General features: G+C 51.1%; 2 protein-coding genes and 1 pseudogene across 2 annotated transcripts in view; all 3 read right to left on the reverse strand.

Moving 5' to 3' along the window:
- Positions 1-3587, reverse strand: part of LOC119441889 (60S ribosomal protein L8) — a 151325-nt gene extending 147738 nt beyond the window's left edge. Inside the window, exon 1 of the mRNA XM_049661709.1 lies at positions 3583-3587. The gene's annotated coding sequence lies outside the window, so the exon portion shown is untranslated. The remainder of the gene's footprint in view (positions 1-3582) is intronic.
- The window catches only part of LOC119441893 (proline-, glutamic acid- and leucine-rich protein 1-like), a 58932-nt gene extending 49909 nt beyond the window's left edge, over positions 1-9023 (reverse strand). Inside the window, exons 1-5 of the mRNA XM_037706535.2 lie at positions 8801-9023; positions 8098-8162; positions 5560-5665; positions 3268-3423; positions 1582-1653 (exon numbers count right to left, since the gene is read on the reverse strand). Of these exons, the coding sequence (XP_037562463.1) occupies positions 1582-1653; positions 3268-3423; positions 5560-5665; positions 8098-8162; positions 8801-8902 (501 nt within the window). The 5' untranslated portion in view covers positions 8903-9023. The remainder of the gene's footprint in view (positions 1-1581; positions 1654-3267; positions 3424-5559; positions 5666-8097; positions 8163-8800) is intronic.
- Positions 9024-14958: 5935 nt separating this feature from the next.
- On the reverse strand, positions 14959-15653 carry LOC125943184 (uncharacterized; annotated as a pseudogene).
- Between the last annotated feature and the right edge of the window lie 5053 nt (positions 15654-20706).

Genomic DNA, 20706 nt, shown 5'->3' on the forward strand with positions numbered 1-20706 from the left:
GTCCAAGTACTAAAAAGCACATTATAATGCGCAACAGAAGCATGTGAGCTGCACAATGAATCTGCCAGCAGCGTGTAGCCAGCCAGCCTCTGAAACAGGCAGCTCGCCTAAGCTCTTGCACTGGAATCTCGAAGGCTGTAAATTACTCTCATGCGCATTTCTCCCATTTGTGGATAGGTGGAGGATTAAAAAAAAATGCACGGAGCAGTGCAACACAGTTGGTTCTAGTATGGCAGCTTGGCAAGCACAGAGCACTGCAAATGTGCGACGCAAAAAAACAATAACGGCGTTAGCATCCAACCGAAACGAAGCGGCGTAGTCCGCATAGTCATAGTCATCAGCGGAAATCGTACATGACAAACGAATGACAGCAACGTGGTAACGCTTCGTGCCTAACTGTGCCTGTAAAGTCTCCATTCTTGCGTTTATCGCCGCGCAAAACACCACGTTGGTGTGCCTTTATAACTGCGTAGTCGCCATCCATGATCGCGTTACCTAATAGCCACCATGACTTCGTCTGCAGCGTTTGCGGCAAACAGTAATTTCGCTTTGACATGGTGCACACTTTGGCCGCGCACCTTCAGAAATGCGTAGTCCCCGTCCATGATCACTTCGATAGCGACCGCAGTTTCGTTTGCAGAGGTTGCGGCAAACAGCTCAGTGTTGGCAACCAGCTCACTGGCGAAAAAATAATCAGGATGCGCGCAGTAGTGAAAAGCACGTCTCAGATAAAGACGCGTGTCACGAAGGAAGTCGCGAGGCCTTTGCCGCTGTGAGCACTAATCAGTCACGAGATGAGAATTTCAGCTTCCGCACTGCTTTTGTGCAAACAGAAACAGTATTTGCCAATTCATTCAGTAAATAAAAGCGTGTTGACGTAACAAGCATTTGTTTTTTGTTTTTTATGCCCTCGATTATTCGACATTTCGTTCATTCAGTTTTTTTTTTCTTGGTCATGTGAAATGCCAATTAACAGTACAGTCGACACTAATTCTAAGTCCTCTTGTGATAAAAGGTTACAAGTCTCCCCTTGGGATATGCACTGAAAACTGTCATTCCGCTGCCTTGTCTTGGCTCACGACGACTGCACCCAGTTTTCGCCATGTGGGTTGCACGTCGCCATCAAAATAGCTTGTCCACCCCCACCGTTAACGTGTTGCACACCATGCCTAGCATCTCTATTAGATGGGGCTTGGCACTTGATGGAGCTTAGCCAGGTTCCCGGGGACCAACATGCTTAAGAACCCCTGCTTTAGACAACATCACATTTCTCTGTCGGCAGTGGCACACAAAAATGCAAATTTGTACTTGCTGGTGAGTGTGTAATTACCTATGCAATGACACGTATTAACGAGGTTCCCCATTAGAGAATTTTCTCACAGATAATGTATGGCAGACATTAAACCTCGTAACAGAATTCAAAATTATTGAAGTAATCGTAATTTTCTTAATTTTTTTCATTTGCAGTATCTTTAACAGTGGTTTCTATGGACACATCCAAAGATAAATCGAAACAAGTTGAACCTTCTCATTGAGACATAAGCTGAGGAAAACCAGGCGTGGAGTAATGTTTATGCCAACCTGAACGGAACCCATCAGCCGGCCATACTCCTTCATGCAGACCAGCAGGCACCTCAACGCGCCTTCGTCAGGCTACAAGAGAACACACAAAAGAATGCATGAGAGCAGTGAATTGAGAGGGCATGCATTTGAGCATTCTTTGCTAAGCAAGGAGGCTTAACCACTAAAGAACTTAAATCCAGGCTGCTTGGTTTAGTGGTGGCTCACAATTGCCATGGAAGCAACACAAAAGACAGGAGCTGCTCCCCATCTCTGCCAGAGTGCCATGATAATTATGAAGGCTTTGCTACATTCCATTTGTTGCGGCTGGTGTGAGTGACAGCAGCAACTTCCCCAACTGCTCCAACTTGGACAACCACTAAAACAAACTGGCATCATATTCTTCCCATCCATGTACACAGTTGTCAAACAGTTGCTAAAAATTAGCATACAGAAATCTGTCTATGCAGGTTTCTTCTACGATGCCTTAACCAGCTAGGGAACGACACGACATACAAGTATCAGCTCAATTTGGCTGATGGCTTATTGCAATTGGTTGATTGTTTATTGCACAACCATAGCTGCATCAACGCACTTTTTGACAATGCCCTTTGGCAATGACCATCAATGCCCTTTTTTGGCAAGAAATGCAATTTATCACCAAAACATGACGTTTTATTTCTCATACAACTATCAATCACTAAAAATGACAGAAAACACTAAATGGTCCCAAGGGTGCAATGTTGCAAGTTCTTCCTCAAAAACTATAATCATCTGTTAACTCGATAATGTTCAGTATCTGCCGCAGTCAATGCCACCATAACTATATACGATCCCCAGTTATATAAAAAGCATCAAATTCAACACATTCAAAATTCAAACTGTCTGCACAATGTTGGGGCCCAGAGTGGAACTACCAAGCTAAAAAAATAAATAAAGTCATCAGAAGAAAATGAAACTCTGAATACAAGTGTATATTACAGCATGCCCCCCTTCACAAATCCCAATCTGAAACCTGAACTTCACATCATTCACAATCAATCATCAATCAATCAAGTGGATGAATGACTACAGTGCTAGATTTCCTTCTATAGTCAGTGACAAGTTGTGAGGAGTGCATGCATAAATTGGTACTTGCATGCAGCATGTTCAGGGCACAAAAGGCCATGTCCAGCTGAGAAAACGCTTTTGAACTTAGTGCCTGAGCCTGTAACTTTCTTAACTAGGTTCACCGAGGAGACAGTGCAGCAAGGGGGTCGTAATGCTCCCACTGATGTCTGTCGAAATGTGCCTCAAGGGTGCTCCCTCATTCAATCGTTTGAGAGAAATCCGCATCCTGACGACTTGAGCCAGGGGTTCTCAACTACAGCCATGTACAACCAGTGGGCACAGCTCATTTAACTGCTCGTTCCAGAGTATCTCAATCATTTAGGTGGTTCTTTCAAACCGCTCATCTTCAACTGCCAGTAATTTGGCACAATCTATGCTGTTGCCAGGTGAAGGCCGCTGCAGAGAAACTGAATTCAGGCAATTTTGTTTTCTCAGTTCCCACACCCAAACTTTTGCTTGGCAACATGTGTAGCTTTTAGACGTTTATAAACTGCGCAAGAAAACGAAGACACAAGAAGGAAAACACACACGACAGTTTGCATAATTATGCCAAATTGCATAATTATGCACCATGGGCTGAACAGCTGGACAACTCGCCTCTCTCTCTGTAGGTGACGAGAGGTGTGCCAGAAGCCGTTCCAGAAGCACAGGCATCAGTCCCGCTGCATCCCGGTTCAGCTGTTCAGACAAAAGAGGGAGTAGGCGACACAGCAAACGCCAGCCTGCTCGCTGGGCCCCCTGGGGCCGCTTGCCCTGTTTAAAAGAACAGAGAGAGACTCGTTAACGAAATGCTAAGCCATCGTGCCTTCATTCAACAAAAACAATGCTGTCACTAAAGACATAAGTCACTGTCATACTCAATCCAAACACACATAAAGCACCATGTTGCTTCTCTTGCAGAGGGTGCCCAAGATTTCTGGTTGTGGTTCCCTCAATGTGCTAGCTTAATGCATTCTCCTTCCAAAGTATTAAATGTTTACACCTTACAGCACACCTTTGTAGAAATGTTATAGATGTGTGTTCATTGTCTCACAGCAGCTTTTCCAACGGAACACATGCACTTCCATTTCAAATTTTCTGGTGAGAAAGAATACTAGGATGTCATTGCTAATCCCACACCAAAATTTATTTCATAAACACAATTTTAGTGCTGTTGTTTTTTAATTATTATTTTTATTTATTTCTTTTATCGGGAAGTTTCAGCTTCCAGAATACCGTTAAAATTTAATGCTTAAAGGCGCCCTGAACCACACCTCGGGCTTGGTGAAATAACATACTCCATGGGTAGCATGCGCTGCTGTGAAGCTCGCAAGTGGAGGGCGAGGTCACCTTTCTCTCAAATGCTCTCTTTAACAGAAGCCATATTCTTGACCCTCCTCTGGAGGCTTTATTTCGTAACAAAGTGGATTCCCATACACAGCTACTATTGGTCGCTTCGGTCGGCTACGCAGCGTTGATACAGCGGCCGCTGCGGGGTGCCGCCATGAGACCACTGGCTAAGTGCACTGCCGCTCGCTGAGGACAACCACATTTGGCTTGCGTTTAGCATGTCGTAGGCACCAAAATCGGAAGTCATGGCATCTACATTAACATCCAAAATGAAATTTGAACTGCGTGTCATAGAAGGCAGAGCGTTGTGGCCAGGCCCCACTCCACCTTAGCCTAACAGCAAGCGCCGTCGAAATAGGCACTTTCTTGTTTTACCGCGTGTTGGAAGCTCAGCGGAGCAATGTCGCGCACCAGTTTCAATGATGTTTTAACAGAGCGTACCCACCAGCGCCTGTGGCTCAGGAGCTTCATCAGCAATTTCTTTCTCCAGCTCGCACTCGCATTTAAAAGGAGAAGCTGCATGCTATCCAGGTCGGGATAGCATGCATGCACCGATTCAACATACGGCACGTACCCTCACGATCGTCGCCGTCGTCAACGTCTTCATTGCTACAAATTGTGCCAGGCACTTGCACACTTAATAGTAGCTTCTTCTTTTGGAGAGGCAAATACTCCTGCAGGAGAAGAGTTGTGGCTTCCATCGTACCGTAACAACACAACTAGAGGGTACAAAACAAAACCACCCCACCACGCCGCACGCTTATGCGGTTTGTGCAGCATTTTCACTAGCCGCAACTGCGGACTAAGCGATCGCAGTCTCAACGCGTTTAAAGGCTGAAAAATTGTGTACTATTCTATTTTCAAAAAAATAATATGAAATTGTAATATTTGACTAGTTTCTATGTTGTTTTTATTTAACGATGCAGGCATGGATACTTTGTGAGGAGGGAGCACCTTCGCAGTTCAAGGCATTGAAAAAGGAACGGGAGCACAGGGGATGCCGTGTTTGATTGCAAATAACTCCGCTTCTGCTGAACGCATTGAAGTACTTTTTTGCGGGAAAGTATTTTTGAAATAGCCTATTTTCACTTCAAATGCCTTTCTCCACTTCGATAAAAAGTGGTTCAGGACCTCTTTAAATTAATAAGTCAAGCTGTTTTATTCAATTTTACGTAACCAGACGTAAATCTGCTCATCAGACTATATTAGACATTATGCTTTCTCCCACAGAGACCATCCATTTAAGGTTAAGCCATACCTTTCCAGCACAGATCTATTTTTTTTTTTTTTACCACAAACCATTGTTGTTTAGAATTGACTACCTGCGGACGTGGTGTACCGCAAGCTGCTGAGCAGTGAATTATCTTCTCCCCAAGAATTATCTGGACACCAGCAACTCTGATTGTATACATTTTAAACAGCACCAGCTATGTCTATAACCTTAGGTCTATACATGCACACCGATTTTATGCCTCTTGAAGGTACAATATGGCAGACAGTAACTATCACTATGAGCAACACGATAACTGGAACGCACAATGGTTTTTAAACCACACTTACAGCAAGCAGGTGGATGATGGACCGTGTCCAGAAAAGGGCATCTGTCTGTACAATGCCAGCCGGAAAAGTGCTGAGGTAGCAGTCCAGCAGTAGCAATGCATCATAGCTGCAATGGACAATGTATAAAGAATTTACATGGAAAAAAAATAAAATATTGAGATACAATAGCAAAAAGCCACTGTGAAGTAGACCCGTAATTAAAAGTACACTAAAGAGCACCACAACTTCATTATTAGTAAATTACTGTTCCGCAATACCAAAAACGCCACTTTTCATTTTCACCATTCAGTTGCAAGTAGGGCCAGGATAATGCAAAGATTCTATTCTACAGATATTTCGTTGGACCACTGATAAAGTGTGCACCCACAATATCATCGGGAGGTCTTTCTCACTTCCTAGCAGTCTGAAAATCTAAACACTTTTTTTTATTAATTGATATTCAGCTACTCAGGTAGTTGTTTGTACGAGGGATGTTCAATAAAGACAGACTGGGTCTGGTGCTCTTCACTGTGCGTTCGCTGCATCTTCTTTTGGCATAATTCGTAAACGTTGTGACACTTAATTTTCCACCAGATGTCACATCACTCTCGCTCTAATGCGGCAGCAGCAATATGCATCCAAACATGAGCTAGCATGTCATAGCCTCCTGTGTTGGTTGTGTGATTGGTCGCGACTTTGCGTGAACAATGCTACACGATCAAGTTGTGTGCAGCTGAGCAAAACGGCCACAGAAACGTATGCCGATTCAACTCGTGCATTTGGTGAGGATGTTATGTCTCGTGAACATGTTTTCGGTGGTTTAAAGGGAAGCTGAAGAGGTTTTAGAATTGAAAAATTTACGGGGGTTTGGAAGGCTGATAAAGTAAAATGCAACTCATGCAGTTATTTTCTCGATTATGCACGTAGCAGCGCCGCAATCGCGGTTTAAATTTTCGTTGAAAGCTCCGCCCCCTTGGCGCGCAGAAAGACCGGGCAGGGGTCACTACAAGGGTCACGTGAGCGCTCTATTCGAATCACGCTCCTCGCCGATACCTAAGATTACGTCACGATCGCCTTTGACATCAGAGCCCGTTAAACCAGCCGCGGCGTCTCCCACAGACGCTGCGGCAAGCAACTAGCAGTGACTTCTGGCCTGTTAAACTATGATTTCTGTATTCAGGGGGTGGAAAACTACAATAATTCATTGAAAGCTCACTTTCTGTGAAAAGTGCTTCCAGCTGCCCTTTAAGGACTTCAAAGAGTGCAGGGACAACCCTGAATTGCAGGGAGGGGATGGTGCACCTCTTACAGCCCTTTCTGAGGAAACCGTCAGCACAGCAGCTGCAATGATAAAAACCAATGGACGCCTTACTGTCAGGAAACTTGCCCAATCTCTGGAGATTTCAGTAGGAAGCACCCACAACATTTTAAAAGAACATCTTCATGTGTGCAGAGACTCTGCGACGTGGATCCCTCGCCTGCTCACCCCAGTCCAGAAACATAACGATGTAGACGTTTGTCTCGAATGGAAGCGGTGCCTAGAAGGATAAAGTGAAGACTGGTGGAAGACCATTATTACTGCAGACGAGACCTGGGTATACTGCTATGACCCAGAGATGAAGTGTCAAAGCACTCAGTGGGTTGAAAAGGGGAAGCCTCGACCAATGAAGGCTGAACCACAAATATCAGCAAACAAGGCAATGGTAATCACATTTTTCAGCCACAAAGGAATGGTCTAAAGCCCTTCAGTTTCTACAGGCCAGACGGTAAATGCCGTGTACTACAGAAGTGTTTTGGAGACACTCATGAGATAACACATCTCACAAAAAAGGCCCGAACTTGTGGGAAATTAGAAACTTCACCACAATAACGCAAGGGCTCATGTTGCTAACACTGTGGTCCAATTTCTCTCTCGGAAAAACATCTCAACACTCCCTCACCCACTCTATAGTCCTGACCTGGCCCCTGCGATTTCTCTTTGTACACCACGGCAAAAAAGGGAACTGAAGGGACGTCATTTTGATAAGGCCCAGAATGCAGTCAAGGCTTTGGAGGCAGTTTTCAGGCAGATGGCTAAAAAAATGGCTTCACCAAAGCTTTCCAGGAATGGCACTAACGCAGAGACAAGTGCTTTGCGCACAGTGGAGAATACTTTGAAAGCGACACAAGTTTGTACGAGTAATGTTCAGAAATAATTGTTTCAGAGAATCAGTCTCAGTCTTTATTGAACAGCCCTCGTATAATGCGTACTTCTACATACACGCAAAATAAAATAATAGTCCTAGATAGATATACAAAAACAAAATAATGCAGTAATTAAAAATGTCTTGTGACGTTCGTTTGCATTTCGCAGCACCTTCATGAAACACTCATCTGGCGCTGTTATTACCTTTAATACCCTGTTTCCCGTTTCACATGGTGCGATTTTGCAGTGCGTTTTTCGCAGCTACGATTTCCGCAGATGCGAAATTCGCAATCCCGTTTCTAGCAATCACTCCTAAAGTGCAACATCCTCGCGCGCGCATGTTAAATAGGAAAGCACTTAGGTGAACATTTTACCTGGTCTTTTGTGACTGAAGTAGTGATTTAACTTTGGTTGCGACGACCTTTGGCGTGAAGTCGGCCTGAAAAGAAGATGCAATGCAGTCAACACGGAGCGCACACAAGGCCGGTAAATCAAACGTGGCGCTGCGCGCCCTACGTGAGGAGTAGATCTTTATAACGGTAATAAAAAGCAGTTTCAAGCAAATGCAAAAACAGAAAGTAATTCGCACGAGCAACTCAGTCACAGCGCACCAGTGACAAACGACTGGCCGTCTTCGTCAACTCATCGTCGATTTTTCGGTGCAAAGACAGCGGAGTGTACCACACGTGCACTGGTCTGCCTGGTCGTACAACAGCGGCCTGCTAACAGTAATAACATACACAGGGATAATTTCTCGACCAGAAATAGTGCGTGCAAAGCTGAATGGCATAGGCGTACCGGGCGGCACATTTAGGTGTTGTTTTCTTTATTTATGCAGTTTGCTCGCAACGCCAAGCTCGCCGCTAGTTTCAAATGCCGTCGCTGACTGACAGATGCGCCTATCATTATCTAGTGCAACTTTGAAGCGTTCTCCAGGTTAGGACGAGCTTTAGTGGTTGGAAATATACCTGGCCCGGGGGTTAATTAAAAGTATATCCCATATTTCTGGCGAGCATATAGACTGCACGAACGCACAGGCAAGCCAGCTTCACAGACATTTTGAAACGACGCACTCACCTGACCGAAGAAGTCCGAGTTGGCGTGCGAGGCTTCCAGGAAGTTTAGCTTGCTCTTCGGTGACTGCTTCGAGTCGAAAGAACGCTCGAGCACTGTAAACATGCTCAAAGACCTGCGCCGGACGCTCGCAACTGACCACGAACCACGATACCAAACGCAGCGTGTTTATGTGAGGCTGGTTGCCAGACCTTCCCGTAGCTACGCTATGGTTCCTTTTCCATGCTGGTAATGCTCATGGAGAGAGCTCGCCGCACCGCCCCCCTCCATGCCCGGCTCAAGGCGCACTTTAGATCTTTTGAGTAAACCTCCGACAATTTTGTCTTCCAGCGGGAAACTTATTATAACCGATGGGCGGGCGGTTACTTACCATAATATACGAAAGCGGTTTCCTTCGATTTATTGTGTAATGCAAACGGGACGTTACATTATTTACATGTTAAGCCCGTTTCACATGGCGCGATTTTGTCTGCGAATTCGCACGTGCGAATTCGCAGCTGCGTAAAATAGGCCACCGGACCCTTCGCGCGTGCGTTTTTTCGATGTTCGGCGTGCTGAACTTCTCTGCGAAAAACGCAGATGCGGTGGTAGCCACTGTAGCGATGGAAACAGACGACCAATAGGAGGAGGCTCGCTCATACGTCTTCGCCAGTCAGAATGCTTAAAGGGGTTGAGACATCAAATTTGTGGCTTGCGCTTTTTTCGTTTCAAACGTTTCTTATTGCTCCAGGAAGCACCATGCACGCTCTAAGATGCATATATTCTCGGTAAATAACGCAGCTTCCGTAGATCCATGTGAAACGGGATTGCGAATTTCGCATCTGCGGAAAGCGTAGCTGCGAAAAACGCACTGCATGCAAAATCGCACCATGTGAAACGGGCTTTAAGTGATCAATTTACGTTGCAAAGAACCTCCCCCCAATTAGAAAATCGCGCTTAAGAATATAAGGAAAATACACGACATAACTTGTCTGACAATGAATGTCGGCATAATGCGATTAGCATTGAAGCAATGTAGTGACACGCTGTCACGTACCACTGCAGAAACGCGTCATGTAAGCGTGTATGCTTGCAGCCGGGCTCCTATCTAGCCGCATCCCTATGGAAACGCTGCGCCGCTCTAGCGGCGCCGCCGTGAAATCCACGCGTGGCGCGCGTCATAAAGATTGCCTGGTAGGCGGGTTCGGTTCCGCCCAGCACTACCCAGCAGACGAGCAGCAATACCCAGTGCACATATACCTAGTGAAACAAGTTCGCATCGCAGAAGTTCATTGAAAGCGGCTCATGCCCAGTGGCCCAAGCGAGCATCAAAGTTCATTGAAGAGCGGCACACACCGAGTGGCTCAAGTTGGCATCAACTCTGTTCAGTGAAGAGTGGCACATACCCAGTGTTGCATATTCAGTGACCCAAGTTGGTCCGACGGTTGGTTTTGAACATGGTTCCCTCATCACAGCTGCGCATGCAGTGCTCTACCATTAGACCATGCACTACCCAGTGACCCATGTTGGCGGGAAAACGGTGAAATAGATAAATTGTAATGTAGATCAAGCGCATGATGTATCCTAAAATTGCTAATCACATTAAAACAAGCGACTACGTGTAGAATTGTAGAATTGATCTCAGCGACCGGCTGCCCTTGTGCTGGCATGTGTTTGACTCTTGATCTGTTTAGCCACTAAGTAAAACCCCGGTGATACGAACCCGGCTGGTACGAATTTCGGTGTGATACGAATTCGTAACATTCCCCGGCCGAAATACATTGCTTACAATACGAAAAAAATTGGCTGTGCCGAACGTGTTGCCGCACCGCTACGGATCATACGAACGCGTGAGCAACAGCGGCGGCGGCCGAGCCAGCGCGGCCACCGGCACAGGCAAGCCGGCACAGCGGGATCTGGGCGGGATCCATAGTCGCCAAGCAACCGACTACGTCACGCGGCTGCGCAATCTCTCATTGGTCCCCACGTCGAGCGGACCGGACCATATCACAGCCTAGCCGATGCTTAGCGAGAAATTAGACGAGGACCAATGCTGCAACGACGACCGCGGCGCAGCCCCGACCCCGACGGCCAAAACGCTCCCTGCACTCGACTTGCTCAGGTGTTCAGTGGCGTGCGAAAACATTCCCAAGATCATATGCGCGCACTTATACGCCTTTCAGAAGGCGATCGTTGACGATTTGGACAAGAAGAAAGCGTCCTGTTGATACGTTTTTCAAGGGACCGAGAAGAAAAAAAAAGCCTGTTTCGCCCGAAAGGTGAAGCACCGGAAACGCAGCAGCAGCAGCCAGCGAATTGACCTTTGCGCTGTCTCTCGCTTCAACGCGAACTAAACGTCGAAGGCACAGCGCATACGAAGCTACTGGCACTAGGCGCACTTTGTCAACATCGCAGGTCATTTTGAGTCCGCGCGGGCGCGCACTACGCGCACGTCGCAGATCGCTTTCAGGATACGGCAGTAACGGCACCCGCGCGGGTGCGTCGTATCTGCAACGTGCCGGTCACTTGTTGCAATGTACAAGCTGGCTGCACCGATAAATTTACGTGACCGCCACATTCAAACGCAACGTAACATGCCGGTACATTATAGATAATTGGCGAAGTATCACGGGGAACGCGCGGTTATTCGAACGCGAAAGCATTTGCGATGATTAATTCGGACATACCGCGCACCGACAATGCTCTCAGCAGCGCGCCAAATCACGTGGCGCTGCCTCCAACCGGCATTGCTCCGACACCGCCAGAGAGCGAAAGCTTACCCCTCAACGCCGCGCGGAGAAAAAAAAAAAAAGAAAGAAAGAAAGAAAGAACCGCGGCGTCACGCCAAGGTCGCCGTTTCTGCGTGGCGCTGGAACACGTGTGTACGTGCCGACGTCTCAGCCAACAGAGGGAAGCAACGTCGGAGGCCCAGTTCGGCCAACGCTCGCTTCGACGGCAGAAACCGAAACTTCAGGGTGGTGGTGGTGGTGAAAAACTTTTATTTGTACGACAAAACGTACGAGGAGGTATGCTCGGGACGACCCTGAAGAGGCCGCCCCTTACAAACACTAGGTGGAGTCCCTAGTACGGGACCCCAGTGGCAGTAGCCGCCGCCTGGGCGCGCTTAACCAGGGCCTTTTGGGCCCGTAGGTCTGAGCAGCCAAGCAGGGCAGCCTCCCAGTCCTCCCGGGTAGGGTTGGGTAAGGGGGAAAAGGCAGGGTTGGATGGGCAAGCCCACACCATGTGGTAGAGGTCCGAAGACTTCTCCGCACAGTGCGGGCAGGCTCCAGTAAAGGCCGGATCGAAATGTTTAAGAGCCGCCGGGCACAGCATAGTGTTCGTGAAGAGACGGAGCAGGAGACGCTCCTCCTCCTTTTTGAGGCCTCTACACGGGCGGGGGTAGAGTTCGTGGCCGGATTGATAATAAGCTGTAATTTCTGTATACGAGTAGATTGGGTTTGGGGTGGAGTCCTGATCGGCGGGGTCAGAGAAATAAGGAGCCCGGTGAGAAAGCGCGCGGGCGGCAGCATCCGCTGCCTCATTTCCCTCTAATCCCATGTGAGCAGGAGCCCAAACGACGTATCGGGGGTCGGGGTCCCCGGTTCGGCAGCTAGATTGAAGGACGCGATATGCCAGGAATGGTATCTGACCCTGTTCGTAGTTCCGACAGGCCCCTCGCGAGTCGGTAATGATGGTTTGAGAGCGAGAATCGGATGCAGCCAGCGCGATGGCGACTTCCTCCGCATATGTTATGTCTCTAGCGCGAAAGCTAAGGCCGTTAACTGTTTTGCCTTCGTGGACCACCGCGGCCGTAAACCATCCCCCATGGTGTGGGCCGGTGGCATCCACGTAGAAAACGCCGGGTTTGGAATCATAATGGCGCGCCAGGGCCTCCGCCCGAGCCAGGCGTCTGCCATCATGGTGTGTGCATGCCATGTTCCGGGGAAGAGGGCGCACGTGCAGGGCATAGCGCCATTCTTGTGGCGTACGTACGCGCTCTTCCATCTGTCTGAGAGGTTGGAGGTGTAGTCGGGCAAGGAGGCGGCGACCCGACAGTGTCTGAGAAAGACGTGTGATTTGGTTGGTAAGATGAGCTTCCTTGAGCTCCCGATACGTATTCACCATCCCCAGGCCCAGAAGGCGCTGGTTAGAGGTGCTGACCGGGAGATCAAGGGCCCGCTTAATCATCTTTCGGAGGATGACCTCAAGGGCGTCCTCCTCATGCTTGCGGAGATGGAGGTATGGAGTCGAATACAAGATTCGACTAGTCACAAATGCATTAGCCAGCCGCAAGGCATCTTTGCATCTGAGACCCCCGCGCTTGTTGGAAACCCGGCGGACCATGCGGCCCACTTGGTCCCCCACCTTCCGCAGCTTCCCTAGTGTTGTGTCGGACCGGCGGTGTTGGTTGATGAAAAGTCCGAGGACTCTAATTTCGTGTTGTTCAGGGATTCGACCATACTCTAGAGAGAGAGCAATTTTGGACGTGCATTTGGGCGAGGGGCGGAGATGCACGAATTCAGACTTTTGGGGGGAACATTGGGAGCGGGCTAAGCGGCGCCGGGCCGGCGGACGCGCACGGAGACAGTCGAAGGTGAGGGGGCTACGATGGTGTTGAGAGGAAGGGCAAGGGGAGCCACCGAAGCGATAGAGTTGCCGAGGCCAAATCCGCTTCCCTGCCGCTCTCCTCCCTCACCTGCGACGGTCCCTGCGCGCGCCTGTCGCCTCTTCCTCTTCACAACCACAATCTCTCTCTCTCTCGCCGTGCCTGCGCCGCCCGCTCCCTGAAGTTTCGTTTTCTGCCGTTATCGCGAAGCGAGCGCGGGCAGTTTCGTGGCCCTCGCTCGATATGTGCTTGCGCGCCGCGATATTTCACGAATCGCACCGTTCGTATGTCGTGCTATGGTGCACGAATAGTTCAAAAATAGGTCCTTCTTTTAATTCGAACAAATTTTTGGGCCCCTGCGAGTTCGAATTATCGAGATTCAACTACAGTGTAGACTGCTTATAACGTAAGTCGCCAGAGTCGCGAATATCCGCACTATAAGCGGTACCGCACTATAACCAAAGCAACAATTTTCAAGGCCTGCACATATGCCAAACATGTGCACCGAGCCGCCACGCGTATGCGACAGTCGAGGAATGCGGCTAGAACGTTTGCATTCAATTTACCGTCGAATCTCGTCAATTCGAACCGAATCACGCGGCGGCGCTCCGACCAGCATTGCTCCGGCACCGCATAGAGTAAAAGCTTAGGAGAGACCCCTCAATGTCGCGCGTGAACGAAAAAAAAAAAATAAATAAAAAAAACACGCGGCGGACATTTCACCCTCTCTCAAATGGCAAGGTCGCCGATTCTGCGTTGCGCCGGAACATGCGTGTACGTGCCGATGTCTCAGCCACGCTACCGTAGCCACGTGTAGAAAGTGGCAGTGAACCCTTCTTTCTCCTTTATGCTTCCTCTACTTTCTAGTCACGTGTTGACGCTGCACGCTGCGACTACGGCGCAGAGGGAAGCAGCGGCGCTGTCCCAGGCCGGCCAACGAAACTGCCCACGCCGGCAAACGCTCGCTTCCCGATAACGGCAGAAAACGAAACTTCGGGGGATCTTCACGGCGGCGGGCGCGCACGGTGACAGTCGAAAGTGAGGGAGCTACGAGGGAGGGCGAGGGGAGCCACCGAAGCGGCGGAGTTGCCGAGGCGAAATCCGCTTCCCTGCTCCTCCCTCACATTCCACGGTCTCCGCGTGCGCCCTTCGCCGTGATGTGCCGGTGCCGCCCGCTCCCTGAAGTTTGGTTTACTGCTGTTATCGTGAAGCGAGCGTTGGCCGGCGGCAGTTTCGCGGAGCTCGCTAGCTACGCGCGCCGTGATATTTCACGACTCGCACTCAAGATTCTGGTTTCAGCCTCACTGTGGTGGGAGGGTTCGAGCCGAGGCGGCCGAGGAGGCAGGCTGAAGCCCGAGGGCCGCGGAGTAAAGACACACGCTCCGAGTCCCCAGCAGAAGTGCCCCCGTTTATTCACAGCACAGCCTTTATATGCTACATCCTATAGAGGGCGCCTCATAATCGGCTTAGCACTCGCGCCCTCTACATCCCCCCTTTTGGGAAAGTAACAGAAAGCAACCCCTTGCTCTCAGGTATACAACGTAATGACAAATGTCTCATGGCACGTTCTACAAGTTCAGCCGCACCGGCGGCCTAACACAACGTCCAGACCGAGTGCGTACAACTGACCCAGGCGGTCTTGAGGGAGTAGCCGGGGCAACCGGTGGCGATGCAACTGGTAGAGGAGTAAGTGCCCTGGGAGTTGGACTGCTGCACACAGGCTCTGGGCGAGTTGGAGTCTGTGGCAGGCTTTCAGATCCTCGTGTCCGTGGACTGGAGCTGCCGAGGTCTAGACCACCTGATGACGGAGACTGCTGCGGAACCAGATGTCTCCGGTTGCGGACGAGAGCACCTGCATCCGTCTGGACCACGTAGGAGCGTGGACGCTGCGCTGGGCTAAGAACAGTGCCAGCACAATCTGTGTCGCGAATCCACACTCTCTCTCCCTCCTCCAGGGGCCGCAAATCTTGTGCAGCATGTCGACGGTCAAAATCTTGACGCTGGCGACGTCGTTGGGTAGTGTCACGCCGGTGGAAGTCGGCAGCGTTAGGTGGTTCTGGAAGCAACGCGGCCATGGGGACCGGAAGGCGAGTCCTGAGGCTGCGCCCCATGAGCAGCTGAGCAGGGCTGTACCCGGTCACGCCAGGTGCGTTGCGGTATGCCAAGAGGGCCAAAGGCCAGTCCGGAGACTTCTTGAAGAGTTCCTTAACCGTCCGCACCATACGCTCGACTTCCCCATTAGACTGCGGGTACCTGGGACTGCTGGTGACGTGGGAGAATCCGTAGCTCTGGGCGAAGACGCGGAATTCTGCCGACGAAAATTGAGGCCCATTATCGCTGACGAGGGTCTCTGGGATCCCATGCCTTGCGAAGACACTTTTGATGATGGAGATCACCGCTGTAGACGTCGTCGAGCGAAGGGACAGCACTTCAGGGTACCTCGAGTAGTAATCTACGAGGAGAAGGTAGTCGGCTTCTTCGTGATGAAATATGTCCACCCCGACTCGCTCCCAGGGACGGCTAGGCGTCACGGTAGGCAGCAGTGGCTCTGCTCGCTGGACCCGCGTGGTAGCACAGTTGGGACAGTTCTCCACCATTGTCTTGATCTGACTCCCCATGGTCGGCCACCAGACAGCTCCCCTGGCGATGGCGCGGCAACGGTTCACTCCGAGGTGTCCGTCATGGATGAGGGAGAGGACGTGCTTCCGCAGAGAAGCGGGCACCAGCAGGCGTCCACCGCAGAGGAGAAGGCCGTCACCAATACTGAACTCGGCCCGATGAGCCCAGAACTGAGCCATGCTGAGAGGCAGATTCTCTTTCCTAGGCCACCCTTGCTCACAGTACAACTTGAGCTGCGCGCACTCCCCATCTGCAGCCTGGTGAGCTCGGAAGTCGTCGAGGAGGACTGCAAATGTAGGAGGGATAGCACGGAGTGCTTCTTGAACGTACAGCTCCACCTTGTCAACAGCTGGAGTCGCTGGCAGCTGGACGACTGGGTCCCTTGAGAGTGCATCTGCGGTGGCCAGCTGTTTCCCAGGAACGTACTTGACATCAAACTGGTACTGGAGAAGGCGGATGCGGAAGCGCTGGATTCGTGGTGGCATGAGATCGAGATCCGCGGTTCCTAGGAGCTGTACTAACGGCTTATGGTCGGTCTCGAGGGTGAAACGAAGACCCCGAAGAAACTCGTCGAATCGGTTGATGGCCCAGGTGGCAGCCAGTGCCTCCTTTTCGATCTGGCTGTACCTCCGTTCCGTTTCAGTCAGCGCTCGAGAGGCGTATGCAACTGGTCGGCGCTCCCCTGATGGCTGGTCTTGAAGGAGGACAGCACCCAACCCGAAGGAACTGGCATCTGCGGAGACTGTCGTCAACAGTGCAGGGTTGTACCTTGCGAGGCAGATGTCCGACGACAGCATGCTCTTGAGCTTTTCAAATGCTGAAGCCTGCGCTGGTCCCCATGTCCAGGCTGCAAGCTTGTTCAGGAGACTTCTGATTGGCGCAGTCGTTTGAGAGAGGCCCGGGAGGAAGCGACCGACATGGTTGAGCATACCGAGAAAACGTTGGACACCATGAACGTCCTGAGGAGCTGGCATGCGCTGAATGGCGGCCACTTTCTCTGGATCCGGAGTGATGCCATTGGCACCGACGACAACGCCAAGGAACCGCACGCTGGACACGCCGAAAGTGCACTTGGCAGCGTTGAGGGTGACCCCCGCTTGTTGGAGGCGACCAAGGACTGCCTGGAGGCGTTGGTCGTGTTCTTCTGTGGTGCGGCCAAACACAAGGATGTCGTCCATAAGGTTAACAACACCAGCCAACCCTTCCAGCAGGCGAGACATCTGACGCTGGAAGTATTCCGGGGCCGATGTTATGCCGAATGGGAGGCGGCAGTAGCAATACCTGCCAAACGGAGTGATGAAAGTCGTGTACTTCTGGGAGTCGCGCGCCAGGCGTACTTGGTGGAAGCCTGAAGTTGCGTCCAACTTCGAGAAAACGCGTGCGTCACCGAGAAGTCCGAGGGTTTGGTCGACGGTCGGGAGTACGTGGCGTTCACGCAGAACGACTTGGTTGAGTTTGGTCAAATCAACGCACAGGCGGTAACCCCCCGCTGGCTTCGGGACGACGACAAGTCCCGCGCACCAGTCCGTCGGTTCGTCGACGCACCGGATCACGCCCTCCTGCTCCATCTTGTCGAGCTCCTTTTTGACTACGTCTCGTAGCGGTATCGGGATACGCCGGGCTGTGCTGAGGGCATACGGTACCGCGTCAGGCTTGATACGTATCGTGTACTCTTCCGGAAACGTGCCCAGGCCGGTGAAAAGGGCTGGAGGGACTTCACGAGGTGGTGCGTCCGGCAGAGCTGGTGCGACGGCGCCGACAAACTTGACGACCCCAAGGGCAACGATAGCGGGATAGCCGAGAAGTGGCTGCTCTTGTCCCGCAACGACGTAGAGGCGCTCGTTGACTTGCCTGCCTCTCCAAGACAGCGCCGCGTCGAAGGTGCCGAGAAGCTTCAGGGCTTGTTTCCCGGGTCCGAAAAGTTCTTCGCCTCGCGGCTTATCGAGGACGGCTGGGCAGCCGGGAAACGTGCGCGGAACCACCGAGACGTCGGCTCCAGAGTCCACTTTGAAGACGAGAGGGTTCCCGTTGACACGCACCTCAACGTACCGCCCGTTGCGGGCCACCGCCGCGACGGAGTGGAGCTCGACGGATCCGAGGCGCTTCCCTGAGCGACATACCGCCGCGAAGTGGCCTCGCTTCTTGCAGTGGTTACAGACCGCTTTGGCCGCTGGACAGTCAGACCGTCGGTGAAACTCGTGACCGCAAAATCCGCATTGCCTACTTAGGCCTAGGCCGCATTTCAAAGCCTCGCCAGCTCTGTTGCTCGAGTGCGAACCGTCGGGTCGGTCACGTGACGCAAAGTCAGCAAAGTTGCCAGAGTCCCGTCTATTGCGTCGTCCGCGTGCACGCTGCGCGGGTTTACGCGAAGTCGCCGCGTCCACGTGAGCTGCCGTAAGCGGTTGCCCAGCGGTGAGGGACAGGCGTTGTCTTTCGCGTTCGGCGTCTTCGTGCTGACGAGCTTGCACGAGTGCGTCGTCCAGGGAAAGGCTCGGAGTGCGGCACAGCTTGTCTGAAAGGCGAGAATCCGCCAAACCCACGACGAAACGGTCGCGAACAAGACGCTCTTCAACGGCAGGTGACGGGTAGTTACACTTGCGTACCATGTTCCGAAGGGCCGTGAAGAAACTGTCGACGGTTTCGCCTGGCTCTTGCGTCCGCTTGTGGAACCGAGAGCTCTCGTACACCTCGTTTACGGGGTGCACGAAGTAGCTTGTGAGCCGCCGGGTGACTTCCGCGTAGGACTTGTACGCTTCTTCATCGGACATGAGAGAACTGAGGACAATGCGTGCACGGGGGCCCATACAGTAGAGGAGAGTCCTAACCCTCGTCTCGTCCGGGGCTGCGTGCATGCCGGTGGCGAAGGCATAGTCCTCAAATTGCCGTAACCAGGGCAGCCACTCGCCGACATCGTCGAAGGGGAACGGAGCGGGACTCCGGAGACTGGCGGCAGCGAGAGCAGGAACTGGAGCGTCTTTGTTAGCCATGGCAAGTCGCGGGAACCACGCATCCCACTTCTGACACCATGTGGTGGGAGGGTTCGAGCCGAGGCGGCCGAGGAGGCAGGCTGAAGCCCGAGGGCCGCGGAGTAAAGACACACGCTCCGAGTCCCCAGCAGAAGTGCCCCCGTTTATTCACAGCACAGCCTTTATATGCTACATCCTATAGAGGGCGCCTCATAATCGGCTTAGCACTCGCGCCCTCTACACTCACTGGCTGTTCCTTCGCACCACGTGCCCTTCTCCTCCACTTCGTCTCTCTTTCTTCCTCGAGCACTCCTTGGGGCGCCCGTTTGAGGGGAGCGTTCTTCGTCTTCGCTGACTTCCGTACTCCCACGCAGCCGCACTGTAACCGGTATTTCGTTTCCTGCAACTGCACTATTTACCCTTTTCGCGGAGCCGTTTGTTTTAGAGAAACGAGATGGCGCTCACGGCGGCGCGCCATACCTCTCCTCAGCGACCGCGCACGCGAAACCATTACCGCTTCTACCTTGCTTCTGTGCGATCAGCTGTCGGAAATGCAACTGAGTTTTCGCTAACACACTGTGCTCCAATCATGCTAGATTGAATCATGTGGATTGAAGACGTGTGCAGTAGTTGGCTGCAGAAATAGTGACTGGCATGTTAAGGAATAGAATGAATATGTGTGGCCAAGTTCGCGGACCGCTGCTGCAACTGTCCGAACGTGTTACCGGCACTTCGTGATGTACGGCTTTCCTCGAGGATACAGAAATTTGCTCATCCGCCAGCCTTGTATCGCTAACCTTCGAAGAAAGGGTTTCATCCCCTGAACATCGGCAAGAGTGAGTACCACTCGTTTAACAATGACAAAGGGAGTAGCGCCGCATCCTGTCATAGTAAGTTTCGCGAACGTTATCAATACACATCTGTCCCAAATGGCAGGAAAACTTACGCCCACTCTATCGCCGACGTATCAAGAATAAGTGAATGGGCGCACACTTGAATATATGCGCACTGTATACGAACAATAAATAAATGACGGACTACACCTATGGCGCGCGAATGGTCGAAGCTGAATGTTTCGTGACGGTCCACAAGAGTAAGCGAGTTGCTAGCTGTAATATATATTTGATACAAGGTAGCCAATGTACAAAACAGCTACGTTTCAAGCCTTGTGCGCAGCAAGAACAAATCTATCGGAACTGAGCACACCCGCGAGCGATTAGGCAGAAAATAATCATATAGTGGCCGAACCGAGGAACTTCACCTCACCGAGTCAGAAACTGACAAGCCACGGCTTCAAAATATTTGCCGAATAAAGAACAAAGAGCAAAACACACTAATCCCGACTGAATTTATAATGGAAAGCTTAATTGTATAGCTTGGAATACATATTTAGCCCCGATTTTAGAACAAGCACCATATACGCTGCTTGCGCCGTTTGGATATAGCCTAATCGGCTCCGAAAGCGCTTTTGCATGTTTTCTGAAGCTGTGATCAAAGCTTCGTGTCGTCCACCTAGTCATCGTCTACGATATCTCCGAAAACAGAGGTTTTCTAAGCCGCGCCAGCGTCATACACTTCCATTGTAAACAAGGAGGCAACAGAGGCAGTTGAGGCAAGCAATGGACGCGTCACCACGTGATCAAACATGGCAGCGCCCAGGAGATCGCCGCGAAAAGGGTCAATAAGCGATACGTGTATACATGGAGTGCTATGGGAAAATTAACGGGAGTCTGAAAAGA

This window comes from Dermacentor silvarum, chromosome 2, assembly GCF_013339745.2.
Source record: "Dermacentor silvarum isolate Dsil-2018 chromosome 2, BIME_Dsil_1.4, whole genome shotgun sequence".
Classification (NCBI taxonomy): Eukaryota; Metazoa; Arthropoda; class Arachnida; order Ixodida; family Ixodidae; genus Dermacentor; species Dermacentor silvarum.